Genomic DNA, 23,596 nt, shown 5'->3' with positions numbered 1-23,596 from the left:
ACGGATTGACCTAGAAGTTGAAAAAAAGCCAATAAAACATTAATATTCTGTCCGATTTTGTCCTGTTCGCCGCTATCTGATGCAAAAACACACTGCTCCAGATGCTAAAAAAATGTCCATAAACTGCTGTGACCATATCATACATTTCATGAGAGTGCAAGAAGCACGATCTCCACGACCACTTCGCGCAGTGGTTACTCCTTACCAAAAACGCTAGCCATGCGTTTCAACGACGCCATCTCCGTTGGTTCTGGTTCTTCTGGGTATTCCGCGCCGGCGCATCGACCATCATCTCATCGCTGTAGAGGCCAGTCGGCGAGTTTCCCCGGTTCTCGGATAGGAGGTCGTTCAGATGGCTTGGGCCACGACGGGCTCGAATTCGTTCCTGGTCAGCTTGCGCTCGGAGCGCACTGAAGGGGTCTTGCTGTGTTGCGGGCTTCGTCGATTTAAGGGTCATTGTGAGCAGTCTCCCGTCAGCCTAGAGAGCCTATGTCAGCATCCATCTCGCGATATCATCAAACGGGAATGGCATTTACCCTCTGGTTGTGGAAGTTGGCCACAACTAGCTCTGCGGCCGTCTTATCTGCATATGCAAATGCCGCAGTAACACTTGGCTGGCTTGCTATTATCTGGCAGCTGAGCATGGGACCTGTTATGGGCTCAAGAGCAGACTGGATGTCGGCCGCTGTTGTCCCCGGCGCAAAGTTCCTCCCGACGACAAAGAACGGACCCGAAGCACCCTTAATAGTCATGTTGCTGCCACCGAGTGGACGGCTATTCTGCGCGACGTTGCCCGATCGTGTGTTCATTTGGCCGTTCTGGGATTGCAAAGCTGCCCGGGCCTGATCCGCATTCACGCGATCATTCTTGCCAGGTTTGCCGTGTGTCCGATTGTTGTTCGTGGTGGGCGCAGGCTTGTTCTTGTTGGGTTGCACGGTCGCTGATGCAGAGCGCTAAATTTTAATGCGAGAAATTGTCAAAGAGTGTTCCTCAAATGTGGTCGCATCCATGGTCATACCTTGGTTACTCCGACCCTGCTTGCTAGGCTTCCAGGCTTTGTATTCTGTGATTTATTCTGCACTTTCTTGCCGGCGCCCGAACCTGAGCCTGGCGCGCTTAATCTGCGGTTCTTTCCCAAGAGTTTGTTTGCGAGGTCCTCCTGCTTCTTCTTCTGACGATCTGTGGACAAAAACGGGTCAGATTCTGCGAGATGTCAGATGGCAAGGGAGTAATTACCAGCCTGAATGATGGCGTCAAACGAGATGGGCTGTTCGGTTGCCATCGTAAAAATAATATTAGATAAATCAATAAATAAAAGTATGGAAGGAAATGAATCCAGACGTTGAGAGGTTGGAGGAAAAAAAAAGAAGCTCGGAGCTGATCAGCTTTGGAGCCGAACTATCAAGCGCGTTTACCTCCTTGATTACTCCGTAGTTATACATAGCCACATTTCTATAGTTAGCCATTGGCCCTGAGACTGTTTTATATTTCTGTGTCATTTTTATGCTAGATGTTTTTCAAATATATTGGCAAAGGTTCTACTTGATTAAATATTAAAGGGACACCCAGTACTAAGCCAGAAGATATCTTCAAGGTAGACTTTATTATACAATATAGATTGAAATACAATCAAACAAAATCTGTTATTATTTACTTTCATGTTGAAAAAAGCAATTATCCCAACCGAAGACTAAATCCAGCCCCTACTTCGCCGGTATCTCCACCCGGAGCACCTCCAAAGACACCTGCAAAGTCCAGCTCGGGTGCTTCCTGCCCTCGTTTAGGGGCCTCAGGCGTGTGATGACGCCTCCGTTTCTCCATACCAGCCTTGGATGGAAATGTAGGGAACATCTCTCGCGGTTTTGGGCGCGGATCTTCCTTGAAATATTTGTGATCGAGGCACTGTTTTGCCGTAGGACGGGAGGCTGGATTCAGCGCCAGCAATCCGGACATGAGACTCAAACCCGCATTGGTCAGATAGGGGAATCGGGAACGAGGCAGCAGAGGCGGGTTACCGGCTGAAGAAGGTGCCGATGTCGAGGGGAACCGCAGGGACTTGGCGTTGGGCAATAGACGAAATCCAGGCCATGTTTCTGAGTTCGGTGGTCCGGTCAAGGCGAAGATCTTGGACACCTGGTCGACTTCATTCTTGCCCTGTAAGAGAGGCTCTTTGGTGAGCAGCTCGCCGAAGATACAGCCAATGCTCCACATGTCGATCTCCGTGCCGTATTTGTCCGCGCCGAGGAGCAGCTCCGGCGCTCGGTACCAGAGGGTCACAACGAGCTGTGTCAGCTTAGGAGGTGGATCGCCGAAGTAGCGGGCCATGCCAAAATCGGCGATTTTCAGCTCGCCACGGTTGTTCATTAATAGGTTGGAGGTCTTGAGGTCGCGGTGCATGATCCACTGTGAATGTAGGAATTCGAGTCCTCCAATCACCTGCAGCAGGACGGTTTTGATCTCTGAAGGAAGGAAGGGCTCGCGCATCTCGTCGAGTAAGGCTTTGAGGTCGTGTTCGTGGAAATCCATCACTAGGAATACACTGTCGGAACCAATTGATTAGCATATATAGACAATACAGTGTCAACCACGGAGAACTCACTCGTCCATTTTATTGCCCATTACTACTTCCCGCAGGTAAACGACATTTTGATGTCGCGCCTCCAGAAGGGTTTGGATTTCCCGGAGCCCAGTGACTGGGAATCCGTCCGGCGAGTTCTCCAGCTTGAGCTTCTTCAGCGCGACAATTTCTCCTGTCGAAATGTCCCTTGCGCGTGAGACCCATCCATACGAGCCCTCCTCAATGTGGTTCAGTCTTTCGAAGTTATCCACATGTCTGCAGGGCCCCCATTCTCCAACCGGAAAGCGTAGTAGAGTCGACTGGCTTTTCTGTTCCTTCTCGATCTTCAGCAATTCGGCATCATCTGAATGAGCGTCTGGGTCGTTGGAGAGTCTTCGTCGCTTTGTTGGGGGGCCTAGCTCGCCATTGGCGTTGGCATCGCGCGCTTGAGCTTTTTTGGCCTCTTCTAGTCGTTGTTTCTCTGCTTTAGCGCGTTTTCTTTGTTCCTTGACGCGTTTTTGCTCTGCGACAATTGCTTCTGTTTCTGGATCGTCATTTGCCCATCGGGATGACATTTTGCGTGAGGGAATGTTGAAGGGAGAAGGTTCGGGAATGACGTTTTGTCAGAAGCCGAGTTCCTTCGATTTGAAATCCAACGCCCCGCCTTGAGTTTGTATAGCGCATTGCACATCTTTCTTCTGATATTTAGTCTCCTTCTGATCTTTCTCTTCTGGAAGATTATCTTTCTCTCTATCTTGCTTTAGATCCTTCGCTTTTAATTGTGCACATACTCTCTTCCCCGCCATGATTGAACCATTCCAGGTCAGCCTTGTCTGAGCGACATGACTCACAAACAGCCAGTACTAATGCGGTTCCTATGTCTAGACGACCTTCTCGGTCCCAATGACATGTGAAGGCTGCGTGAATTCTATATCCAGCTCTCTAAATAGCCTGGAAGGTAGTCATCTCACGCGAGCATCTAAACCTTCACGCAAACTGACCCCGCGGCAGGAATCAATAAAGTTGAAGCAAACCTTAAAGACCAGCTAGTCTTCATCGAAGGCACCGCCCCTCCCAGCTCCATCGTAAGCGCGATTGAGAGCACCGGCCGCGATGCCATCCTCCGTGGTAGCGGTACTACCAACAGTATGGAATCCCCGGTGTCTACTTACTATCCCATGCGACATAAATGAGCAACCTCAATTGATACAAATTACCAAACAGGTTCCGCCGTATGTATCCTCGAAACACACTCAACGACCGTCTCCAACAACATCCGCGGACTCGCGCGCATGGTCCAGGTCTCCCCGAACATGACCCTCATCGACCTGACAATCAACGGCCTCGCGCCGGGCAAATACTGGACAACTATCCGTGAAGCGGGAGATATCTCCCGCGGTGCCGAGTCTACGGGTGGTATCTGGGAGTCTCTGAAGACCAAAATGCTTGGCGCTGATGCTACTGTCGCCCCGGCCAAGGAGTGCCGGGGCATTCTCGGTACCGTGGATGTTGACAATAAGGGCCGGGGTAGTGTGTTCTTGGACCGGCCTGTGGCAATCTGGGAGCTTATTGGCCGGAGTATGGTGGTTTCCAAGGGGACGCAGGGTCCTTTCAAGCGCGAGGATGAGAATACCCTTGTTGGTGTTATTGCGCGCAGTGCAGGTGTGTGGGATAATGATAAGATGGTTTGCTCGTGCTCGGGTAAGAATGTGTGGCAGGAGAGAAAGGAACAGGTTGGTTTGGGTATGGCTTGAGTTATGGTGTTGATTCTATCAGGAGTGGCGTTGAATGCTGGTGGTGATGCCATTTTTTGAATATTTTAGCCAGATCAATTATCCAGTGATCTACGTAGCTTCAAATATGTGATACCATGAAGTATAGATGCGATTATGAATGCAGATTTACTTTGCGCTTGCAGTAAGAGACCACGCAAACAAACCGATAACCTCCATCTCTCCTTATTTGCAAATTGATTGCAACCTAGTGGAAACTTATGACTACCTAGATAGACTCATAGATGAGATACTTCTCTTTCCCGTCCCTCTTGGACTACTGGAGTTGGTTATAACTTATATAGGGGATTGTACCAGGGACCTCCCTTTGGTTGTAGGTATCTACCGTCTTGCTAGGGAGCCCCTAACAACCCCCTTAGAATATTAGCACAAAGAATAGGTCTACAGAGAATATGTTGAAGGGATGAACTACTGCGATGAAAACATCTTTCAGGTAATAATACATTTGGTCAAAAGAGACATGCGGCCCTTCAGTTAGAGTATTGACGAGGTATTTCACCAAAACTGTCTTGGCTGTACAATTCCAGGATAGAACTCGTCATCTGTATCCTCTTCCACAAATTCCAATTCTGCATCGGTAATACCATTGGACATGAGTCGTAGGGACATGATCCCTGGGGGGATCAACTCAGTCGGTCCTTGAGGTCTAGTAGTATCACAGTTGCTGGTGGTATGCTGTGTGGATTTGACTGGCTCATTGCCTCCGTCGGGATACTGGCTGCTTTTGCCGTCAACAAGGAAATACTCATCTCCATCCTCCACTGGGCTAGGGAAAAGGACCTTGGAGTCCATCGGGGACCATGGAGACCATGTATCAGTTGTCGTTGATTCCATTGAAGTCATTTCCGTTGATGTGATATCTCGGGATGTGGTATCAGCAGGTGTGTAACGGCTTGAATAATCTTCTCCACTTGACCACTGGGTGGGTGCTCTTTCGGAGGTAGACGACCATATTTCTTCCGAATTCAGGTTGGGGATACAATTGAGGGGATTGGGATAGGAAAATGGCTGCATTTCTTCAGAATGTGTGATTGGACTTTGCGAAAATACTAAAGGTATGTGACCTTCATCGTATCCAGGATACGGAGGCAGGCCGCTGTGTGTATCTTCCTGAAGTACAATGCGGTCGAATGGCTCTTGAGGAGCGCACGGGATTTCTTCTTGTTCATAGAGTCTGAGGTTGTGTTGAGTGAGGTTGGGGCTATGTGGGCTGAGACTGTGTGGGCTGAGACTGTGTTGGATGGGGCTGGAACTGTGATGACTGGGATTGGGACTGTATTCAATGAGATCAAGACTGTGTCGACTGAGGTTTGGACTACCATGTTGTCTCGCCCACTCATTGAGCGCCTCATGATAGATTCCTGGAAATGCAAACCGAACTTCGGCGGAAGACTGTCTCGAAATGGGAACTGAAATTGGTTGATCATCGCTGTTTTGTGTATCTGAACTTGCATGACCGATATTTTGCTGCTGAAGATTTGTTGCTTGCTGCTCTCCAGGAACTGATTGAGGATCTGCCAGTTCTTTGGTGGACGTTTCAATCCCTTCGTCGGTAGAGATTGCAACGCCCCATGTCTGCTGTATCAAATACGTTTCTGTCGATGGAATTGTGTGATTAGAGTGATCCTCAAAATTCATATTCGCCTCCAACTCTTCATTTCCAGCAAATTGGAAGTCAAGATCACGGCCGTTGGCTAGTGTGGAAGTCGAGTTTACCCTGACATTACTTACGGGGCGGCTAGAATATTCGTATCGATTGGGCGCAGGCATCGGATAAACAGACTGGACGCGGACAAGAGGCTCCATTTCATCATTCGATGATGGTGAAGACGGTGGAAGGTCCATGCGAGATAGCTGGGCGCCAAAGTTCGGGTCCTCTTGTGTATCCGAAGTGTACCCCCCGGATGACATTGCGTGGCGTTGTCTTTCAAGCTGAATTTCGCGTCTGAGAGCAACGGGGCTAACAAAGCTTCTCTCCTGGGGCTCTTCTTCACTTGGACGGTCACTTGGATGGTGACTAAACCCTGATTTCAATGCCAATAGACCTGATCGAGCTCTATGAAGAGTTCGCTTTGAGAGGGATTGGACCCATGCCATTGGACTGCGTGACCCCGAAGACGAACTTTGTTGCTCATTGGAATGACACAGCACGGTCGGTATCTCTGGGTTGTGACGAGGATCCAGGGGATCAAACACAGGGTAGTGGATCTTTTCCAGGCAAGTTGGCTCCTCCTGCACTGCATCAGATATGCTGATGTCTTGGTTAGCAGGCTATCTCTTTCATCTTTGGTCGTTCTTTATATGTAAGTACCTAGCTCTCTTGGTTGCCTGGGGGCGAAAGACCGATGATAGCGAGTATAAACGACGACGCACAGTGCCAGAGCTTGTCTCTTGGTTGACGGGACTCATTTTGTCCAGATTGCTTTTGTACGTCTATCCAACTGTTCGAATCACAGACGAGATAAAGAAAGGATGTGAATGATCAGGAAAGATAGATAACGATTATGCGAGGGTGTGAATATGTGACGTGAAAGAAAAAGAAAACAACAGCCTGAGAGGTATCAACAAATCGAAGTCGAAGTGACGCGTGCCTGAAAGTTCTAGTCGAGCTTGATCGCTCTTGCCCTAGAGTTGATACTCCGCCTTCGCCTATTGTGTACATTGGAATACTGTACATTGGAATCTTATAGGTTTGCCAACCAAGGTTGGAACATCATAAACTTAGTCGGAGGCCATCAGCCTTCCAAGGCTATTAGATTTAGTGTTTAATGAGACTGCAAGAAGGGAAGAATAGGGCAAGACCACTATAACATTTTTATGTTGGCGAAGACTAGAACTAGGTAGCGTTCGTCATGCTAATGTGACTGACACGCAACAACCTGGGCAGCTATGGTGACAGTGACATCGGTAGAGCCACTTCGTAAAGGAAACTAGGGCTCGCCACAGCAACGTGATCAAACAAGCGACTGCAAGCGCGAAAATAGGGTATCTATATAACGACGATGTTAGCAGAGTTCCTCCAGGGTTGGGCACTAGGGTTCCCAATAGCAATGTGACCGAATATGCGGCTGTGACATCCATAAAAAGGAAATTCAGACGAGAACACTTAAGAGCCCAGGCTTCTATTGGGCTATCTATGAAGCTCAACAAGCTTACACCTTAGGTATACTTTGCTCTCTTTCAAATGCAAGGTTGGGCAAATTGGCGTAAGGATTGAACACTGGCATTTAGGCTGAATAATCGACGAAGGCGGGGACTTTCGTGTAGAGAGGCGTTATCTTTAGCCTCGGTGTATGTAATATCGTAGAAATGGGCAAATGATGCTTCCCATTTGTGAGCTCTGAATGGGTTTTCCCGAAGCAAATACGTAATGGCTTGGATGCCATGTTGATATTGTCGCCGTGTGCCACTGCGTTCTGCTCTTCCACTTCACTGAGATTTTTGGGATTGCCGGACCATTCACCGAGGATTGGCCGACGTGAATCGACTGACTGTTCTTTCAATGACGAAATATCCTTGTCCAGTGTAGAGAGGCCCATTGTATTTCCGATTCTTGACTTCGAGTAATCCAGGTAGAATCTGGACAGTGGCTGTCCAGGCAAAGTAGTACCAGAGGATACAGATCTTCTTCTCTCAGGGAAAGCGGATCATCTTATTCATCCTCCGTTGCTTTTTGCTTCGGCGAATTGCTGTTTCTGGCTCAGGCAGAAAGCGCGGTATGCACTCGTTCCGTCAAACCCTACCATCCGCCCTCTATCCTAATCCCCGGGCTATCTGATAGACGGATATCGTCTGATAGAAGTTCGAAGTCGCCGTCGTCATCGAAGTCGATCCTGTCGTGGTATTTTAGGTCAGGTTTTAAGCGGTTGCGGTTGACAGTTGTAGATTGGTAAAGAAATGAAGAGGAAGAGATGTGACAATGGGGTGTGGAGGCAAGTAGGGTCAAGTCGCGAGGGGGATGGAATATGATTTAACCAGGCTGATAAGATGATTTCAGGAGTGACGAGCTGAGTGAGCACGAGGGGAGTTAGCATGCAAGTCATATAGAAGGTAACGTTTAGAAGTGATGGCAATGTAAGGGTAGGCGTTGAGGGAGGCTTCGTGCTTACACATCTCGTATTAGGTAGAGCGAGAAGCAAAGGCGAGCATGTAGAGGCGTAATGAAGAATTCGTCTTGGTGGTTTATTGTTTCAAAAGACTACGAGAGATAAGTTTCGAGCTAACCACCTCCCTCGAGGTCGAGGGTAGGAACTAGTTGGAGGGCATTCTTGGAAGGAGCGGCTATTACTCGCATCGGTGATATACAGCGACGAGGGGCTCTCTGGACTGGAGGTGCAAGGGGTAAATGTGTATCACGATGTAACTTACTATCTATTGGGGAGAAGGGGCGCAATCAAACACAGGCGGGATAGGTAAGGATGATGTTTTCATGGTTCAAATCGACTAAACGGGATGTACGGAGTACGGCTGAAGGAGAGCGAGGATTCAATGACTTCATGTCCAAAGGCTAATCTAAATTGCTAATACAGCGATATTGCGCCAGCAGTGAAGTAAGATAATGTTGACCGGAGAAGTTCAGCTTCGAAATTCGTGGATTGAGCTGAACTGCTCAGTGCTCACATAGAGATGAGGAAATACTGGAGGAACGGAGGTATCCGATGCCTCAATAGTCCAACTTTCGGAAAGCTCCTTTATCTCTTGTCTGAATGAGTTTGAATAGACAGGAGAAACAGTAATCATTGCATCTGACGAATATCAATATCACTCTCTTCAATTTGATCCAAAGTACCATGATGTCTGGTTGGACACGACAGCCTCTAAGCCAATGAAGAGCTCTTGATTCACGCTGAGCACACTAGACAAATCAAGCATAGATCGTAGCAAGTTTATACGATCGGATCTGTTGAGAGATCTCGTCCGCAAAGTTTACATGATCGGATCTGTCAAGAGTTCTCATGTGCGATCGCACCAATGAAGTCCAGCGCGGCAATCTCCGCCACCGTGTGCCGTGCTTATTATAGCCTTTGGTAGGGATACGTTGGCCAAAAGCCAAATATATGACAAACATGTAAATTGTCTTCGCTTGGGTATGCGCGGACATGTCCGACAGGCTCGACCCTTCGAGAATCACTGCCACAGGCTATACGCAGCCGTCCCGTTTCTGATTGAGGAGGATCAAAGCAACACATATCTGAGAAACATAAGCTTTTGGGATATACTGGGGCCAACCCGAGAACATCCGGGGTACCAATAGCGCTAGGTCCTCGCCTCGCGTGGAACGTGGATAATTCCCCCGCATAAACAGAATAATGATAATGAGAATCACCACGTGAAGATTAAAAAAGCATTGCTAAGCTTCACGCACATCGGCGTGTCCCGTCTGGCAAGGACCCAGAAGCTTGATTGAAAGGCAGAGAGGCGTGGCATGCTGCCAATCAGGGGTGTTGTGTGTAGACAAAGTTCAGCCAAGTAGACGGCCCCTGTATAATGATAAGATCAAGCCAGTGTGATTGGTAAAAGGATGGTCAGAGAAGGTTCACTGGCCCAAGGTGGAGTGAAGAGTAATGTCACTATCAGAAGTATCGGGAGTCGGAGGTTGTCCTTATCTCCAGGGTTGAGTCCCGAGACACTCCACTTCCACCGTTCACACAACTCCGTCGGCCAATGACAACGCCAACTGTCCCGAGACGGAAGCGAAGGCCAGAATTCTCGGCGTCCTGATAAGCTAGGGTTGGCAGGGCTGTCCTGATTGGTCCACCTAATCCATTGATGGGGCCTCAAGGGCTTGTCATTCGGCCCGTCTCTGAGTTTTATGGATCTTTTCGAGGAACACGCGACAGGAATATCCTTGCCACAGTGCGAGAGATCGTGGTGGGGCCGGACGCGCAAAGAATTCTCGCGACACAATACTATATTAACAGCGCCTCCCGTTCGGTGGAGCAAAAAAAAGAAAGAGAGGATGTGTCACTGATTCGATATCAATCCCTTCATCCTGAACTCCCTGGGTCTCGCTGAGACTACTCAGCTCTTCGATTACTCCCGATTATATACTCTCGTCTCCCTCCAATTCTTCGCCTTACGTTAATGAGGATTCGACCTGCAAACATGGCCTCCAAAATGTTCCCCTCACATGAGGACCTGGAAAAGGCGCCCCAGGTGAACAATGCCTCCGAACAAAATAGCAACAAGCTCTTCGACAACTCCAGCGATGGCGCCGTGCCCGGCGAGAGCTTCGAATATGGCAATTCACTTTACGCCAAGATCCAGCGCTTAGCCGGCAAGCTCAACATCGAGCAGCGAGGTGTCGAGCGAGTTCCGGAGCATGAGCGGACTGATACGTCCTATCTTAATATTGGTAGCATGGTGTGTTCCTGCAATTACCTGGCGTGATCGCCGTGGCCTGAAGGCCTTTTCCACTGACCAAACCTAGTGGTTGGCCGCAAACATGGTCGTCAGCTCCTTCGCCATCGGCGTTCTTGGTAAATCTGCATTCGATTTGGGCTTCGTTGATGCCATCTTGGTCTGTCTCTTTTTCAACCTCCTCGGTGTCATGACCGTGTGCTACTTCTCGTGCTTTGGTCCCATGTTTGGACTGCGCCAGATGGTGCTCTCGCGATTCTGGTTTGGATGGTGGCCTGTGAAATTCAGTAAGTTGGCTCTCCATCAGCTTGTGTGCGTTAATTTTGCTAATTCATGTCTAGTTGCCGTCCTTAACATCATCGCCTGTGTGGGTTGGTCTGCTGCCAATGCCATCGTTGGTGCCCAGCTCCTCAACGCGGTGAACAGTAAAGTCCCTGGATTCGCCGGTATCCTCATCATCACATTCTGCACACTTTTCGTCACCTTTGCTGGGTACAAGTATGTTCACATGTATGAGTACTGGAGCTGGATTCCCACCTGCATCGTGTTTTTCATTGTGTTGGGCACATTCGCCCACTCCGGCGATTTCGTCAACATCCCAATGGGAGTCGGAGTTTCTGAAATGGGTGCCTGCTTGTCCTTTGGATCCACTGTCTATGGCTTCGCAACTGGCTGGACCAGTTACGCTGCCGACTACACTGTCTACCAGCCAAAGACCCAGAGCCGTCGCCTGGTCTTCCTTTCTGCTTGGCTTGGTCTGATCGTCCCCCTTCTCTTCACCCAATTCCTCGGTATCGCCGTCATGTCCGCGACGGCTATGGGTGACGGAGTTCACAACAAGTACGCCGAGGGCTATGCAGCCTCGGTCAACGGTGGCCTGCTCGCAGCCGTGCTTGAACCTCTCGGCGGCTTCGGCAAGTTCTGCCTCGTCGTCCTGGCCCTGTCCATTATCGCCAACAACTGCCCCAACATCTACTCGGTCGGCTTGACCTTGCAGGTCTTGAGCCGGGCTACGCAGCGCGTCCCGCGATTCATCTGGACTTTCCTCGCTTCGTGCGCTTCCCTCGCCATCGCCATCCCCGGTTACAGCCACTTCGAGACCGTTCTCGAGAACTTCATGGCCCTTATCGCCTACTGGTTGGCCATTTACTCCGGCATTGTACTCGCTGACCACTTCGTTTTCCGACGTGGATTCGGTGGCTATTCTGCAGAGGACTACGACGATCCCAAGAAGCTGCCCATGGGAATCGCCGCAGCCATTGCGTTTGCCTTTGGCGTCGCCGGTGTTGTTGTGGGCATGAGCCAAACGTGGTGGATGGGTCCTATCGCCGCGCATGCTGGTGACCCAACATATGGTGGTGACGTCGGATTTGAGCTAGGCTTTGCCTTTGCTGCTGCGGTATATTGCATCTTGCGACCGATTGAGCTTCGTATGATAGGTCGATAAGTTTTGATTTTGGGTTTTTGCGATGTACATATTAGCTTGGGAATAGGGTTATAATTTTGTGCATATCATTATCTTTGCATAGTTGCATTACAACATATTGCATCATTTTCAACATTCAACGATTTTCATTTGCAACGGAGATTACAAGGATTGCTACATAGCTGACATTCGTCTAAGCCACTTCACCGTCGGACTCGGGGGAATTCAGAAAACTCGCCACTTGCTCTTCGGTACAATATCAAGCCGTTCCAGCGAACGTAAAGAATCATGATCAAGACTGCCAGATAGGCGGATTGTATTGGCGAGCTCGGAAACTCTTGGTTTCCATTGGCTGGGCAAGCCACATGTGGAGCCTTCAAGCATATTTCCCAATCCGGAAAGTTGATGTTTGATCTTTGGGTACGGAAATCGTGCACCTCCCAGTATAAAAGCAGGGCAAGAATCTTAATCTGCTTCTTATTTCAAACTACAATTCTCTATTCCAAGTCAATCCAACATACTTTCAAACCTTGATATTGTGCGCAACATATCTAGCCCTAACTACACACCTCGACCATGCCTCTCGACTATAATCCCGAAAAAGATATCCCTGATCTCGCGGGGAAGTCAATTTTCATCACAGGAGGTATAAACCAAATTCCATCTACTGTCCACAAGTCCAAAACTAACAGCCCCCCAGGGACCGGCGGGCTAGGTGCAGCATCAGCAATCCACCTCGCCAAGCACAACCCATCACACATCTACCTCAGCGGCCGCAACGCCATAAGTGCAGAGAAAGTGATCAAACAAATCCACGAAACCAGCCCCAAGCTCGCAGTCACATTCATAAAATGTGACCTATCTTCCCTGGCCTCGGTCAAAACGGCCGCAGAGGATTTCACCAGCCAACACCAAACCCTAGACATCCTAATGTGCAACGCGGGAATCATGGCACAACCCCCGGGCCAAACAGTCGATGGCTACGAGCTCCAAATCGGCACCAATCATCTCGGCCACGCACTACTGATCAAAAAGTTCCTACCCCTCCTCGAGGCTTGCGCAGACCCACGCATTGTGCTCCTTACCTCGCAGGGATGGGGCATGCACCCGCACGGCGGCATCATCTTCGAAAAACTCAAGACGACCCAGGATATGGGGTTCGGCGGGCCGTGGCGGCGGTATGGGCAGAGTAAGCTGGCGAATCTGGTGTATGCGCGCGAGCTCGCGAAGAGGTTCCCGGCTATCACGTCTGTATCGGTGCATCCTGGTATTGTGGGGACGGGTCTTGTTAGTGGTCTTGGGCTTAAGGAGAAGTTGCTTGTTTATGCGATAAGCTGGTGGAGGATTGTGCTGCCGCATGAGGGTGCGTTGAATCAGACTTGGGCGGCTACTGTGGATAAGGCGCAGATTCGGAATGGGGGTTATTATGAGCCTGTTGGGAAGTTGGAGGATAAGAAGCTTGATGAGACGGCGAGGGATGATACGCTTGCGGAGAGGTTGTGGGATTGGACTGAGGAGGCTTTGAAGGATTTTTGATCTGTGATTTGTTTCTAGATATCTTTTATGCTATTTTGTACACGTGAGAAGCAAATGATGATATGGCCATTTAAACGCTTTGGTTTGCGTTCTTAATGTACAAAAAGAGGAATCTTCCATTACACCTTTACATACTCGCCTTTGCTTCTCGCTCTCCCTAATACGATATATATATAAGCACGCAGCCTTCCTCACCTACCCTTCCATTACCATCACTCCTAAATGTTACCTTCTATATGACTTGTACGCCAAATCCCCCAGTTCTCACTCAGCTAACTCTTACATTACCGTCACTTCTGAAATCATATCAGCCCGGTTAAATTCACATTCCATTCCCCTCGCGACTTGACTCTACTTATCCCCTTCACACCTCATTATCACATCTCTTCCTCTTCATATCTTTATCAATCTATAACTGTCAATCGCAACTGCAGGACCCGACCTACAGTACCACGACAGGATCGACTTCGATGACGACGGCGACTTCGAACTTCCACCAGCTGATATCCGTCTGTCAGATGCAAAGTCCCCGAGAATGGTATCTGTGACTTCATGATGTACTGATTTCTATGGGGTTTATCCTACAAATTCTGATTACTCTATCTTCATTAAGAAAGAGCATGGGAAGCCTCATCTCTGTGTCATGCTCCAGAGATTCTACCTCCGGGACCTCTCGGTCCATGAGCCAACAGTTGGTAGCCGTGCCAGGCTTTTGGGCCCTCATGATTGTCATAGCTGGTGCCTTGCTGGCACCGGCTATTTTTTGTTTTTTTTTTTTGGAGGAGACCAGCCTCCAAGAGCGAGGATATTGAGGATACCCCGTAAGTGGTAAAACACGATTCTCATGGAAACTACATTGGCGGATCTTTGCCTATGTATGCACAGAGGCTAATATATCGTAAAATAGCCTGAAAGATATCATTGTTGGCGAGCAGCCAGAGGGGACCGGCGAGAAGATCCATGCAGGGGATGATGTGGAAGCCCGTACACCTCCTGTGAGGAAGATGGGGAGGATTGGGTGGTGGAGGTGGGTGGACGGGGGGTTTGGCGGAACGAGTGCATACCGCGTTTTCCAGCCAAGCCAAAAACTGCAGTTCGCAAGCAAAAAGCAAAAAACAACGGAGGATCAATAAGATGATCCGCTCTCGCTGGGAGATGGCACTTTTTACGGATTACGTCGTTGGCGTATTCAGGCTTCTTATGCCTAGTAAGAAGATCTGCATCCTATGGGACTACTTTGCCTGGACAGCCACTGTAGCAAAGACCGATCCCACCTGGAAGCAGCGATATGAGAGAATCACGAGTGCTCTTGGCGACTATTTCATTCCCTCCTTACACCCCCCAGTGAGGATCAAGGGAAGAAAATGATGATGTATTCATGCATGCTAGACTTCCTAAGAGTAAGAGGTCGATATAACAGTACTCGAGTGGCATTGTTTTGTCGTATTTTCTAAGTAAGATTATTCCTTGTGATGATCTGAGTGAATACATGAACTTATGAAAAACGCTTCTCAAGCATGGCACATAATTTCGCCCCGATCAACACCAAACTTGGTGCTTGCAGCGGTAGGTGGCTATCTAGCTCCTGTCAGATCTGAAGAATCGAGATAGAGAGCATAGATACAAATGGTGAATCCCGTTTCAAAAGACGACATGAAAGATTTGAAGGGTTTGAAGGATTTTGAAACGGGACTTTGATATTATTTGCGAGTATATACTCCACAATGGGTTTTTGTGTGTCCATGTGGTGACTAGTCTGTATGGTAACTATAAGATTATCTGGAACTGACAAGCCAACGTACATAGAAGGATCATTTAAAGGAAGCAATGAAAGTCCGTGTCAATTTTTGGCTCTAGGCATATCGAGGGAGCGTATTCTAGCCTTGCTCGAGGCTATGCTCGGTGCTAGATAGGAAAAGTGCCACAAAATGAAGTATGGGATGAGGGCGAATAACTTCTCTGGCCACTGCCAATATTCACTCTGTTTGAAGGGAATGAAACTCGCTGAATGCCATCATGTTTATCGGAGAGTAGAACGAGGTTCAACAGAACTTGGAACCACGCCACGTGATTTCCGCCACCAGCCACAGCTGTGCCACAGTAAATTATTAAATCCACAACGGATTCGCCTTTGAAAGAAATCCAGAAATTCAGCAGCCGTAATAACACCATCACTTACACCATGTCTCCAGCTGGGAAGTGAGTATACACAGTTGCATCCTACAAAAAACACCGGCCTAACAAATCTTTCTATTTTACAGCCGCGCCGACTGGGCCGACGACGAAGATTTCGATGACCCCTCCGTGCTCCCGCCGCAAGAAGTGATCGCGAACAAGGACGGCACCAAGACCGTCATTTCCTACCGCTACAATGACGACAACAAGAAAGTGAAGGTCACCCGCCGAATTAAGACCACTATTGTCCGCGAACACGTCAACCCTCAGGTCGCCGAACGCCGCAAATGGGACAAGTTCGGTCTCGAGAAGGGCCACGCCGCCGGTCCCTCATTCGACACCACCTCCGTCGGCGAGAACATCGTCTTCCGACCCAGCGTCAACTGGAAGGCTAATGCTAAGGAGGCTGAGAAGGAGGGTCCCGAGAAGGGCAGCATGAAGGACCAGTTGAAGGACAAGAAGGTCAAGTGTCGTATTTGCAGTGGAGAGCATTTCACGGCTCGCTGTCCCTTCAAGGACACCATGGCCCCCGTCGAGGAGGGCACTTCTGCTGCTGGTGGCGCCGAGGCGGAGGACGATGCGGGTGGTCTTGGTGCTGGAAAGTCCAGCTACGTTCCTCCTCACATGCGGAAGGGCGGTGCTGGTGGCGGCGAGAAGATGGGTGGTCGCTTCGAGAAGGACGATTTGGCGACACTGAGAGTTACAAACGTATGTTCTGCCATTGTTCTGCTATCTACGAGCTCTATGAGCTCTACGAGCATCGTGATTGTTTATCTTGGTTCGATACTGACTTTTTCAAATAGGTCAGCGAGTTGGCAGAGGAGAACGAGTTGCGGGATCTCTTCGAGCGTTTCGGTCGTGTCACCAGAGTTTTCCTTGCACGGGATCGGGAAACCCAGAGAGCCAAGGGCTTTGCTTTCATCAGCTATGCGGATCGTGGCGACGCAGCACTTGCTTGCGAGAAGGTGGATGGCTGTATGTCTTCAACGCTCCGATTCGTGATCTTCTTTTTACAAGTTCCTCGAGTGCTAACCCGTTCTTCTGCTAGTCGGTTACCGCCACCTTATTCTCCGCGTCGAGTTCGCCAAGCGCACTACTTAAACTTCTTTCCTCGGTTCTCTCTTACGACTTTTTGAATGGAACGTTTCCTTCTTCTCAGGCGGGCCTATCTTTGGGCCGAAGCTCTTTTCCTTGTACTGTAGGACCTGGTTGATAATGATGATTCCCAAAAAGACATCAAGCATGTCAGTTACTTATATTCGTCGGTCGATACAAAAGCAATGGGTTAGAGAAATTTTGAACTTCATACATGGGTTTCTTGGTTATTTTACGGTCATACCCTCATCCCTGGTAGTGTTTCTTTACTTCCAATAATGTCCTTCTCGAAGCACTTGTTCTATATTTGCTTCACGCTACCATGGAACATCTCAAGCGTCCATGGAAATCAACCCGTGCTTGTATGAACGGACGATGTCTCAAAACAATCTATAGGCAAGTCTGCGAACATACCTCATTGCCTAGCATTTCAGGTCTTTTTCGGCGTGCGGATAAGCGTGGGGATGAACATCAGTGTTGGGTCGAAACGCAGTTTGAACGTCCACTAGACATGTTAATGTGCAAATTCTCCCGGAAAAGCTCAAACTGGTTAACATGATAACAGTAGATGCCAACCAAGGCCATTCTGCTCTTTGCAAGCTCTCTCGCTGCTGGCTTCAGGCTTGACAAATCCCCATCTCCTAGCCACCACACCTAGTGCCCAGGTACCGGACTCGGCTGACAACAATCCTGCACGCCGTTGACGGCGAATCTGTCATCTGGAAGATAAACGTCGCAGGTCTCGACTGTTCGATTTTTCAAAGGGCTCCAGGGATCGCATTTCGACATCAAATTTTCTGCATCTTCGCATGACAGTGGAGATGACATCGGAAGGAAATGGAGCTCGGGCAACCTGGACTTTTTCCTGTTGTGCCCTAGCTTCAGGCCAACTACGTACTAGCTACGCGCTCGGGTGCCAGATCCCAGGGTCAATCACCAAAGTACCAAAGTACAGTCGATATTAGATCTCAGCAAGTCAGACACAGACCCAGCCTCGGCGGCAACAGTTGTCGTGTTAAATTTCCCGGTAACGGGATGGGTTGCATAACGTAGCATCGGTGTTTCTTTTAGGAAAGAGACTTGAATAGGTGGGAAAAGCTTACCTACGGGTCCGGCTTTTCGCCGAAGGCCTCCCCCATACTAAACAAGACGGGGCTACGGAGACAGTGGAGAGGCCGAGATGTTGTTCCCTGCAGGTTCGGCCTTGGCTCTCTCGAAAACGCTCACCAGCCCACCGTGTTCTGGCGCTGCCACTTTTCCACGGCTGCATCAACATGTGAAAGGGCGTTCGTGACGTTCCGAAGTCTTAGTGACCTTGCAGGGAATGTCGGCGCCAAACAACATGATGCACTTATATTAGCTTGAGGAGTTTGACCAGAAGGGCAGTTCTTCACTGGGAGCGTTTCGGCCGGTGAGCAAGTTTTGTCTTGGCTGTTCCTCCGTGCTACACCGGCACGGCTTGGGGTTGGCTGAGCTACTCGCAGGATGATTGTCAAGGGCTGAGAATTGCCACGGGGAGGCAAAAAAACGGCCGGATGGGCTGCTGGCTGATGAGTGGAGTCTTGAACTGGCCTGCATCCCACGCCATCCAAAGCATATTCCTCGCCTGACAAGCTTCGTTTCCAGAATTAGAGGGCGGCGAACCAATCAAACACCCTTCTGTCCATTGTCATCCTTGTCTGGTTGATGCCTTGTCGTTCCATCCACGCCGACAGGGTCGGATACTCTCAGACGTTGATGGAACTTTTCTGGCCGGAGCTTCGTGGTCGTGATACGATCTGTGCTGGCGGGCTGTAGATCCAGGGTGATCAAAGTTTGGGATCATAGGGTGGGGAAACTGCCAATGATCATCCTGGTCTCGGGGCAAACTCTTGTCTTCGCGGACAGGGAAGGCGAAGCAGGGTGGACTGATCTTGCAATTTCCCACAGCAAGGCATTCTAGCCCATTGCAGTAGGCCACCAGTACTCGGGTCTACTTTCACTGAAAGTAACCATCAATCTCGGAAGAAGTGATACACAGGTAACCCATCACAGAACCTTGTGCCCAGGCGACCCAATGCTGAATTGTGGAGCCATAGAGGCCTGAACTGTTTAATCTCCATGGATGCGAGTAAGGGAAATTAGTTTGGAAATCATACCATTTTCCTTGAATGTGCTAGCTCGACATGGTATGAGTCTTGACATGGTACAAGATACTGGTAGAATTAGGTAGATCAATTTTTACGCCCGGACAAGGCCGGTGGATGTCTCGGGGATGGAAGCCCTAGAGGCCGCGGCCGTTGGTAAAGTAAAACTTTAATCTGTCTCAATCACCAAGGCAGAAAGAAAAGCCTCACAGGATTGTCTCCGGATAGGAGGATTTGCCGACTCTTTCCTTACTTGGTAGTCATCGTCCAGGAATATCTCCCCCCGACATGCAAGACTTCGAACTCTAGACCCCATCGACCAGGATTGGCGCATTGGACATGGCCTATGGGTCCATGGGGCGTGTCGCATCCTCAGATCCTGGAGCAACAAGCATATGGGGCTGAGGCAGCAAGACCCGGGGAGATAACCGTCTGGGATGACACTCTGGATCTGTACGCTGGTGAGATTGGCCAATGGTCTTTTTTGGATTTGAATTTTCTGATCTCCAGGGCGAATAACACGGTTGAGTCAGCAATCCCGACTCCGGGATGTGGTTATAGCTTCTCTACCGTTGGCAGGAGCTGTAGCTTTGCGCCCCCTGTCCGAAGCTCGAACACCCGAATGTAACCAGCAATGAAGGGCATGGCATTGGATTTGCCATTGACGTGCAGCCAAGAATTGTTGCACGGGAATATATATATTTTTCTTTTCTGAGATTTCAACCATTGGGAGGACAGACTCGGTAGATGGCACGTGCCCGAAACAGAGACAGATGGACTGAGACAGTTGCAACGTCAAGCTGTCAGAGTTTTCCGGCTTCTAGGGTTCTGGGGCTAATCCATGTCGAGAGCATCCATAGATGGGTTCATGCATTTCTAAAGTCAAATTATTGGCATTGGCTTCGAGGTACCTGCAGTGAGCCCTGGACGTACCGTATCGGACAATTTGCGGGCATTCGTTTCCTGTATCTATAGTTCTGTACTCCGTACCTGAGCACAAGTAGAGTGAGTTGATATGTCGAAAAGTGACATGTGGAGAGTTCACGGGTGGACCGATGGATCTGATAGTGTCTTCCGGGGGGGTTAGTTGCACAAATTATTTGATTTCAATTGGCGCCTAATGTCGAACTAGGAATATAGCCCCTGGGCCCTAATTTTAGCACCTAACCTTCGAATGAAATGTATGCTGGCTATATCAATTTAAGCATCAACAATTACTGCACTGCCCTAATAGGAGGCAGAACACAAGTACATGGTACATAGTTTATCCACTAATCTAATATGAAAACCCACGTACCTACTACATAAATCTCGTCCAGTTCACCGCCCCTGCACGTGTCAGCCCCGTCATCCGGGAAGGGGCTGACCCCCCAGAGTCAAAAAGAAATATGTTATTGTTCACTATTGTCTCCCTTGGAATTCTGAAAGTTGGTATAGTTGATCAGTACTTTATTACCTTGGTACGGGTAATCAATCCTGCACCTAGTTCGGAGTACTCCCTACCGATTCGGTACCCACACGGTCTTATGTGCCCGTGGGGGCGAATAGCTGCACAACATACCCGCCATAACCACTGAGGAAATCGAATATACGGCTTATCTACCCTACCCAATCACAAGCTTGCGGGTGCTTCTTCACTGCACCTTGCCATCTCACCCAGCCTCCTGCAGGATGGTCGATCTTCTAGCCACTAATGCAGTTCTGTCGACACGATCAGGACTGTCCACTCATGGAGACCAGGATCTTTCCAATCTATTCCAGTTCCCTGGACGTTTCATTGACGGAACGGTGGGACTAGTGCCGCTCGATTTCTGGAAAAGGCTCCCGGGTACGGACCGCAATCATTGTATACCCCACCGAGCTGCTTTAGCCTCTCTAGTGGAGACTGGAGACCCCCCGTCTGCAGTTAGGGCACGGTTTCGCGCCGCAAGAGAAACCGCTACCAGAACAATCTCTCTTTCGGAGTGGAGTGGATATACTCCATCTTGGGGTGCATCGTCTCGAACGTGCTATTTTTATTGCTCTCCCAGGTCCGGTTCTGTCGGTGTGAACACCGCCAACATGGACAATGCAACATGCTTAATGGAACTTGTCGATCGCATGATCGTCCAGTTCCTTCATGCAAGAACCGCAGCTCGTGCCTCGAGCCTCTTACGGCTTAAAAGAATTAAATATGACGGGAACTACTCCGACAGACCTTGGAAACATTACGGACTTCGGTCAGGACTTCTACCCGATTTGGTCATTTCTCATATTTAATTCGCCTTTTTTTTATCATTGGTCTGGGGTCCTCCAAGTCTGATACATCAACCGTCCCTGTCATGGGTCTGCATAGTTACATATCCCGGAGGTCGATCATCTCCTCTATCCTTTCTAGTTTCATCTTATTTCGCTCTCCTGCAGCGACCCGTCTGTCGGGTATTCGCACTAGGACATCTGATCCCATCGGGAATTATCTGTAATGAAAAACACATACAACGTGTACGTACCGGCCTTACCTACGGTCCGTGCAGCCGCCGTCGGGTCCTTCTAGCACGCAACCCGTGGACATGGGGTGTTCTGACCAATGCCATACGCCTTCAACAATCAAACTGTCTGGAGCCGATGATGATTTGATGCTACTCTCCTCATTGCGCTCGACCCCGTCAAAATTCCAAATCGTGACTTCAAAATACAAATGATTGAGGAAAAAGAAAATTGTTCATTTCTTTTTTTTCCCACAGAGATCATACACAGAAAATGATAACCCGGATATCTTTCGATTATGGTTGGACCCCTATGCAAATCCACCACCCCCATTGGAGCCTTACCGAATACAGCGTATTTCACTGTCCCTGGCAGATCCAACTCGTGGTTATAGTCGCCTCTCGGCTAGACCATCACTAGTGGGCCCTGAGCCTTACCAGGATAGACTAATGATCCTCCAACAATCCCGAGAACGGCTCTAGACAATATCATAGACCGGAAGCTTCATTGGGTAGAACATACCAATTGCAACCTTTTGTTAATTCCGGGGATAAAGTCAATCACATACATCTGGTCTCAGCCCTCATATCGAACTACTCAACTATACAACTATCTATACCTATACATCTATACAACTAGGTAAGCGCATATCTACTTCCTGCAACCTGTCAAAAGAGATGATTCCTCCAGATCTGCTCGGCCGTTCTTAAATACCAAGTTAGGGTTGCATAAGTGGAAGTACCCTGCTGCAATACCAAGATACTTACCTATTTGTGCCGGGACAAGAGCTTTTTATTTGCTCGTCGTCCCCAGGCTGTCACACCAGATTACATCAGTGTCTTTTCCTTTCCCCTTCTGTGATTATTTTTTTTTTCAATTTGTTTTTTTGTTTTTTTTCTGTTTTCTTTTTTGTTGCCCCTCCGTTGGCCTGCGATTGCTATTTTGCTATTTTGCTATTATTGTGCTTTTTGGGATTCTTGGCTTTTTGCTCGCTTTGGGCTAATTCTTCTCTACAGTTCTCTTTCTCCATACCCCCCTCTCCTTTAAGATCTTTGCAAAGAACACTATAAGTTCTGGCCCGATCGATTCCAACACTCTTCTCTTGTACTTTTGTACCTATGACTTAAGTTAATGCGAGATCGCCCAATTAGGAAGTCATGTCTATAAACCGGTGACGCACTTTTGGCTCCCGGACGATCATCTACTTCCTGTCAACATCGAAAAGGGCACCGTTTTACGCACCGTTCTACTGAGCATACTATATTGTATTACTCTTCACGCTCACTTTATAACCCAAAGGCCTTTCCTATCTTCATTTATACTTCTTCGTTCTTTCTCCCCCACCCTCCCTTTACTCCGTGTTTGCTACTTGCCTTCCAAACAACTTCTTGTGAGAATTGTGTTTTGGTTTATCTCCAAGACCAAGAGGAGCTGTATTGATTTTTTCCCACCTCTATAGGCTCAAAGCACCCACCTTCTGAGTGATCCAGACGTCAAAGGTAACAATCAAGTACTGTGAGAGAATTTGATTGTGTGTTTACCTAACCTTTGCTATTCTAGACATCAAGTTCTTGCCACCCAAGACCTCAAGGGCCAGACAGCTTTGGCGTCTCGCCCGGTGTTACATTGACCAAAAACTTCAGGGTCCTCGAGGCACCTGGTATCAGCACGCTCAGGATGAATCCCTGTAAGCTTCTCTCTTTTTCATTCCCTGTTTATTCCGTCATGCGGTTGATTCGACATCGACGTTGTTTTCTCTTGCCTTTGTCTTTTTCTTTTCTTTTTTTTTCTCTTCCCCATATATCTTCCTCATCTCTAACCTATGAATTTCTCAGCACTTCTCTCGGAGGTATTCTCATTGAACGATCCCGTTACTTCGGAGGGTGACTATATGAACTCTCATGTGACAGGGTTTGGAACGGACGAAGACGACAACAGCCAGCGAGTCGGAGGTCTCGTCTCCATGCCTGACACCAACGGCGTGAGGTACCACGCACAGCATCCTTTGATGCAGGATTTACAGTAAGTTATTTTCCGTTCTTTCAATCCGGACTTGCCCTTG

At 48.8% G+C, this 23,596-nt stretch overlaps 8 protein-coding genes across 8 annotated transcripts; 5 read left to right on the top strand and 3 right to left on the bottom strand.

Annotated features, from left to right (window-relative positions):
• Positions 1–226: 226 nt before the first annotated feature.
• Positions 227–1,282, bottom strand: LCP9604111_8573 (RNA recognition motif domain-containing protein; the record flags this gene model as incomplete). The annotated part of the gene is made up of 4 exons (XM_039076731.1): positions 227–478; positions 537–953; positions 1,019–1,179; positions 1,237–1,282. 4 exons carry the CDS (start codon positions 1,280–1,282, stop codon positions 227–229), a joined length of 876 nt encoding a protein of 291 aa, XP_038925485.1.
• Positions 1,283–1,674: 392 nt separating this feature from the next.
• LCP9604111_8572 (CDC2/CDK family serine/threonine-protein kinase) lies at positions 1,675–3,132 on the bottom strand (the record flags this gene model as incomplete). Its single annotated transcript, XM_039076730.1, has 2 exons — positions 1,675–2,539; positions 2,600–3,132. The coding sequence occupies 2 exons, from the start codon at positions 3,130–3,132 to the stop codon at positions 1,675–1,677; spliced, it is 1,398 nt and encodes a 465-aa protein (XP_038925484.1).
• A 229-nt stretch (positions 3,133–3,361) lies between these two features.
• Positions 3,362–4,311, top strand: LCP9604111_8571 (copper chaperone CCS1; the record flags this gene model as incomplete). The annotated part of the gene is made up of 4 exons (XM_039076729.1): positions 3,362–3,379; positions 3,443–3,515; positions 3,569–3,703; positions 3,782–4,311. The coding sequence occupies 4 exons, from the start codon at positions 3,362–3,364 to the stop codon at positions 4,309–4,311; spliced, it is 756 nt and encodes a 251-aa protein (XP_038925483.1).
• Positions 4,312–4,845: 534 nt separating this feature from the next.
• On the bottom strand, positions 4,846–6,759 carry LCP9604111_8570 (uncharacterized protein; the record flags this gene model as incomplete). Its single annotated transcript, XM_039076728.1, has 2 exons — positions 4,846–6,601; positions 6,662–6,759. The coding sequence occupies 2 exons, from the start codon at positions 6,757–6,759 to the stop codon at positions 4,846–4,848; spliced, it is 1,854 nt and encodes a 617-aa protein (XP_038925482.1).
• A 3,696-nt stretch (positions 6,760–10,455) lies between these two features.
• On the top strand, positions 10,456–12,157 carry LCP9604111_8569 (cytosine permease; the record flags this gene model as incomplete). The annotated part of the gene is made up of 3 exons (XM_039076726.1): positions 10,456–10,713; positions 10,781–10,997; positions 11,052–12,157. 3 exons carry the CDS (start codon positions 10,456–10,458, stop codon positions 12,155–12,157), a joined length of 1,581 nt encoding a protein of 526 aa, XP_038925481.1.
• Positions 12,158–12,712: 555 nt separating this feature from the next.
• Positions 12,713–13,672, top strand: LCP9604111_8568 (oxidoreductase, short-chain dehydrogenase/reductase family; the record flags this gene model as incomplete). Its single annotated transcript, XM_039076725.1, has 2 exons — positions 12,713–12,782; positions 12,837–13,672. The coding sequence occupies 2 exons, from the start codon at positions 12,713–12,715 to the stop codon at positions 13,670–13,672; spliced, it is 906 nt and encodes a 301-aa protein (XP_038925480.1).
• Positions 13,673–15,854: 2,182 nt separating this feature from the next.
• Positions 15,855–16,948, top strand: tif35 (translation initiation factor eIF3 core subunit g; the record flags this gene model as incomplete). Its single annotated transcript, XM_039076724.1, has 4 exons — positions 15,855–15,871; positions 15,934–16,555; positions 16,651–16,822; positions 16,896–16,948. The coding sequence occupies 4 exons, from the start codon at positions 15,855–15,857 to the stop codon at positions 16,946–16,948; spliced, it is 864 nt and encodes a 287-aa protein (XP_038925479.1).
• A 3,791-nt stretch (positions 16,949–20,739) lies between these two features.
• LCP9604111_8566 (uncharacterized protein) lies at positions 20,740–23,560 on the top strand (the record flags this gene model as incomplete). The annotated part of the gene is made up of 5 exons (XM_039076723.1): positions 20,740–21,098; positions 22,050–22,071; positions 23,025–23,033; positions 23,095–23,221; positions 23,370–23,560. 5 exons carry the CDS (start codon positions 20,740–20,742, stop codon positions 23,558–23,560), a joined length of 708 nt encoding a protein of 235 aa, XP_038925478.1.
• Positions 23,561–23,596: the final 36 nt, after the last annotated feature.

The sequence above is a fragment of the Penicillium roqueforti genome (assembly GCF_015533775.1).
Source record: "Penicillium roqueforti strain LCP96 04111 chromosome Unknown scaffold_34, whole genome shotgun sequence".
In the NCBI taxonomy this organism is placed as follows: domain Eukaryota; kingdom Fungi; phylum Ascomycota; class Eurotiomycetes; order Eurotiales; family Aspergillaceae; genus Penicillium; species Penicillium roqueforti.
Note: the sequence above shows the minus strand (reverse complement) of the source record. Positions and strands in the feature narration are given on the sequence as shown.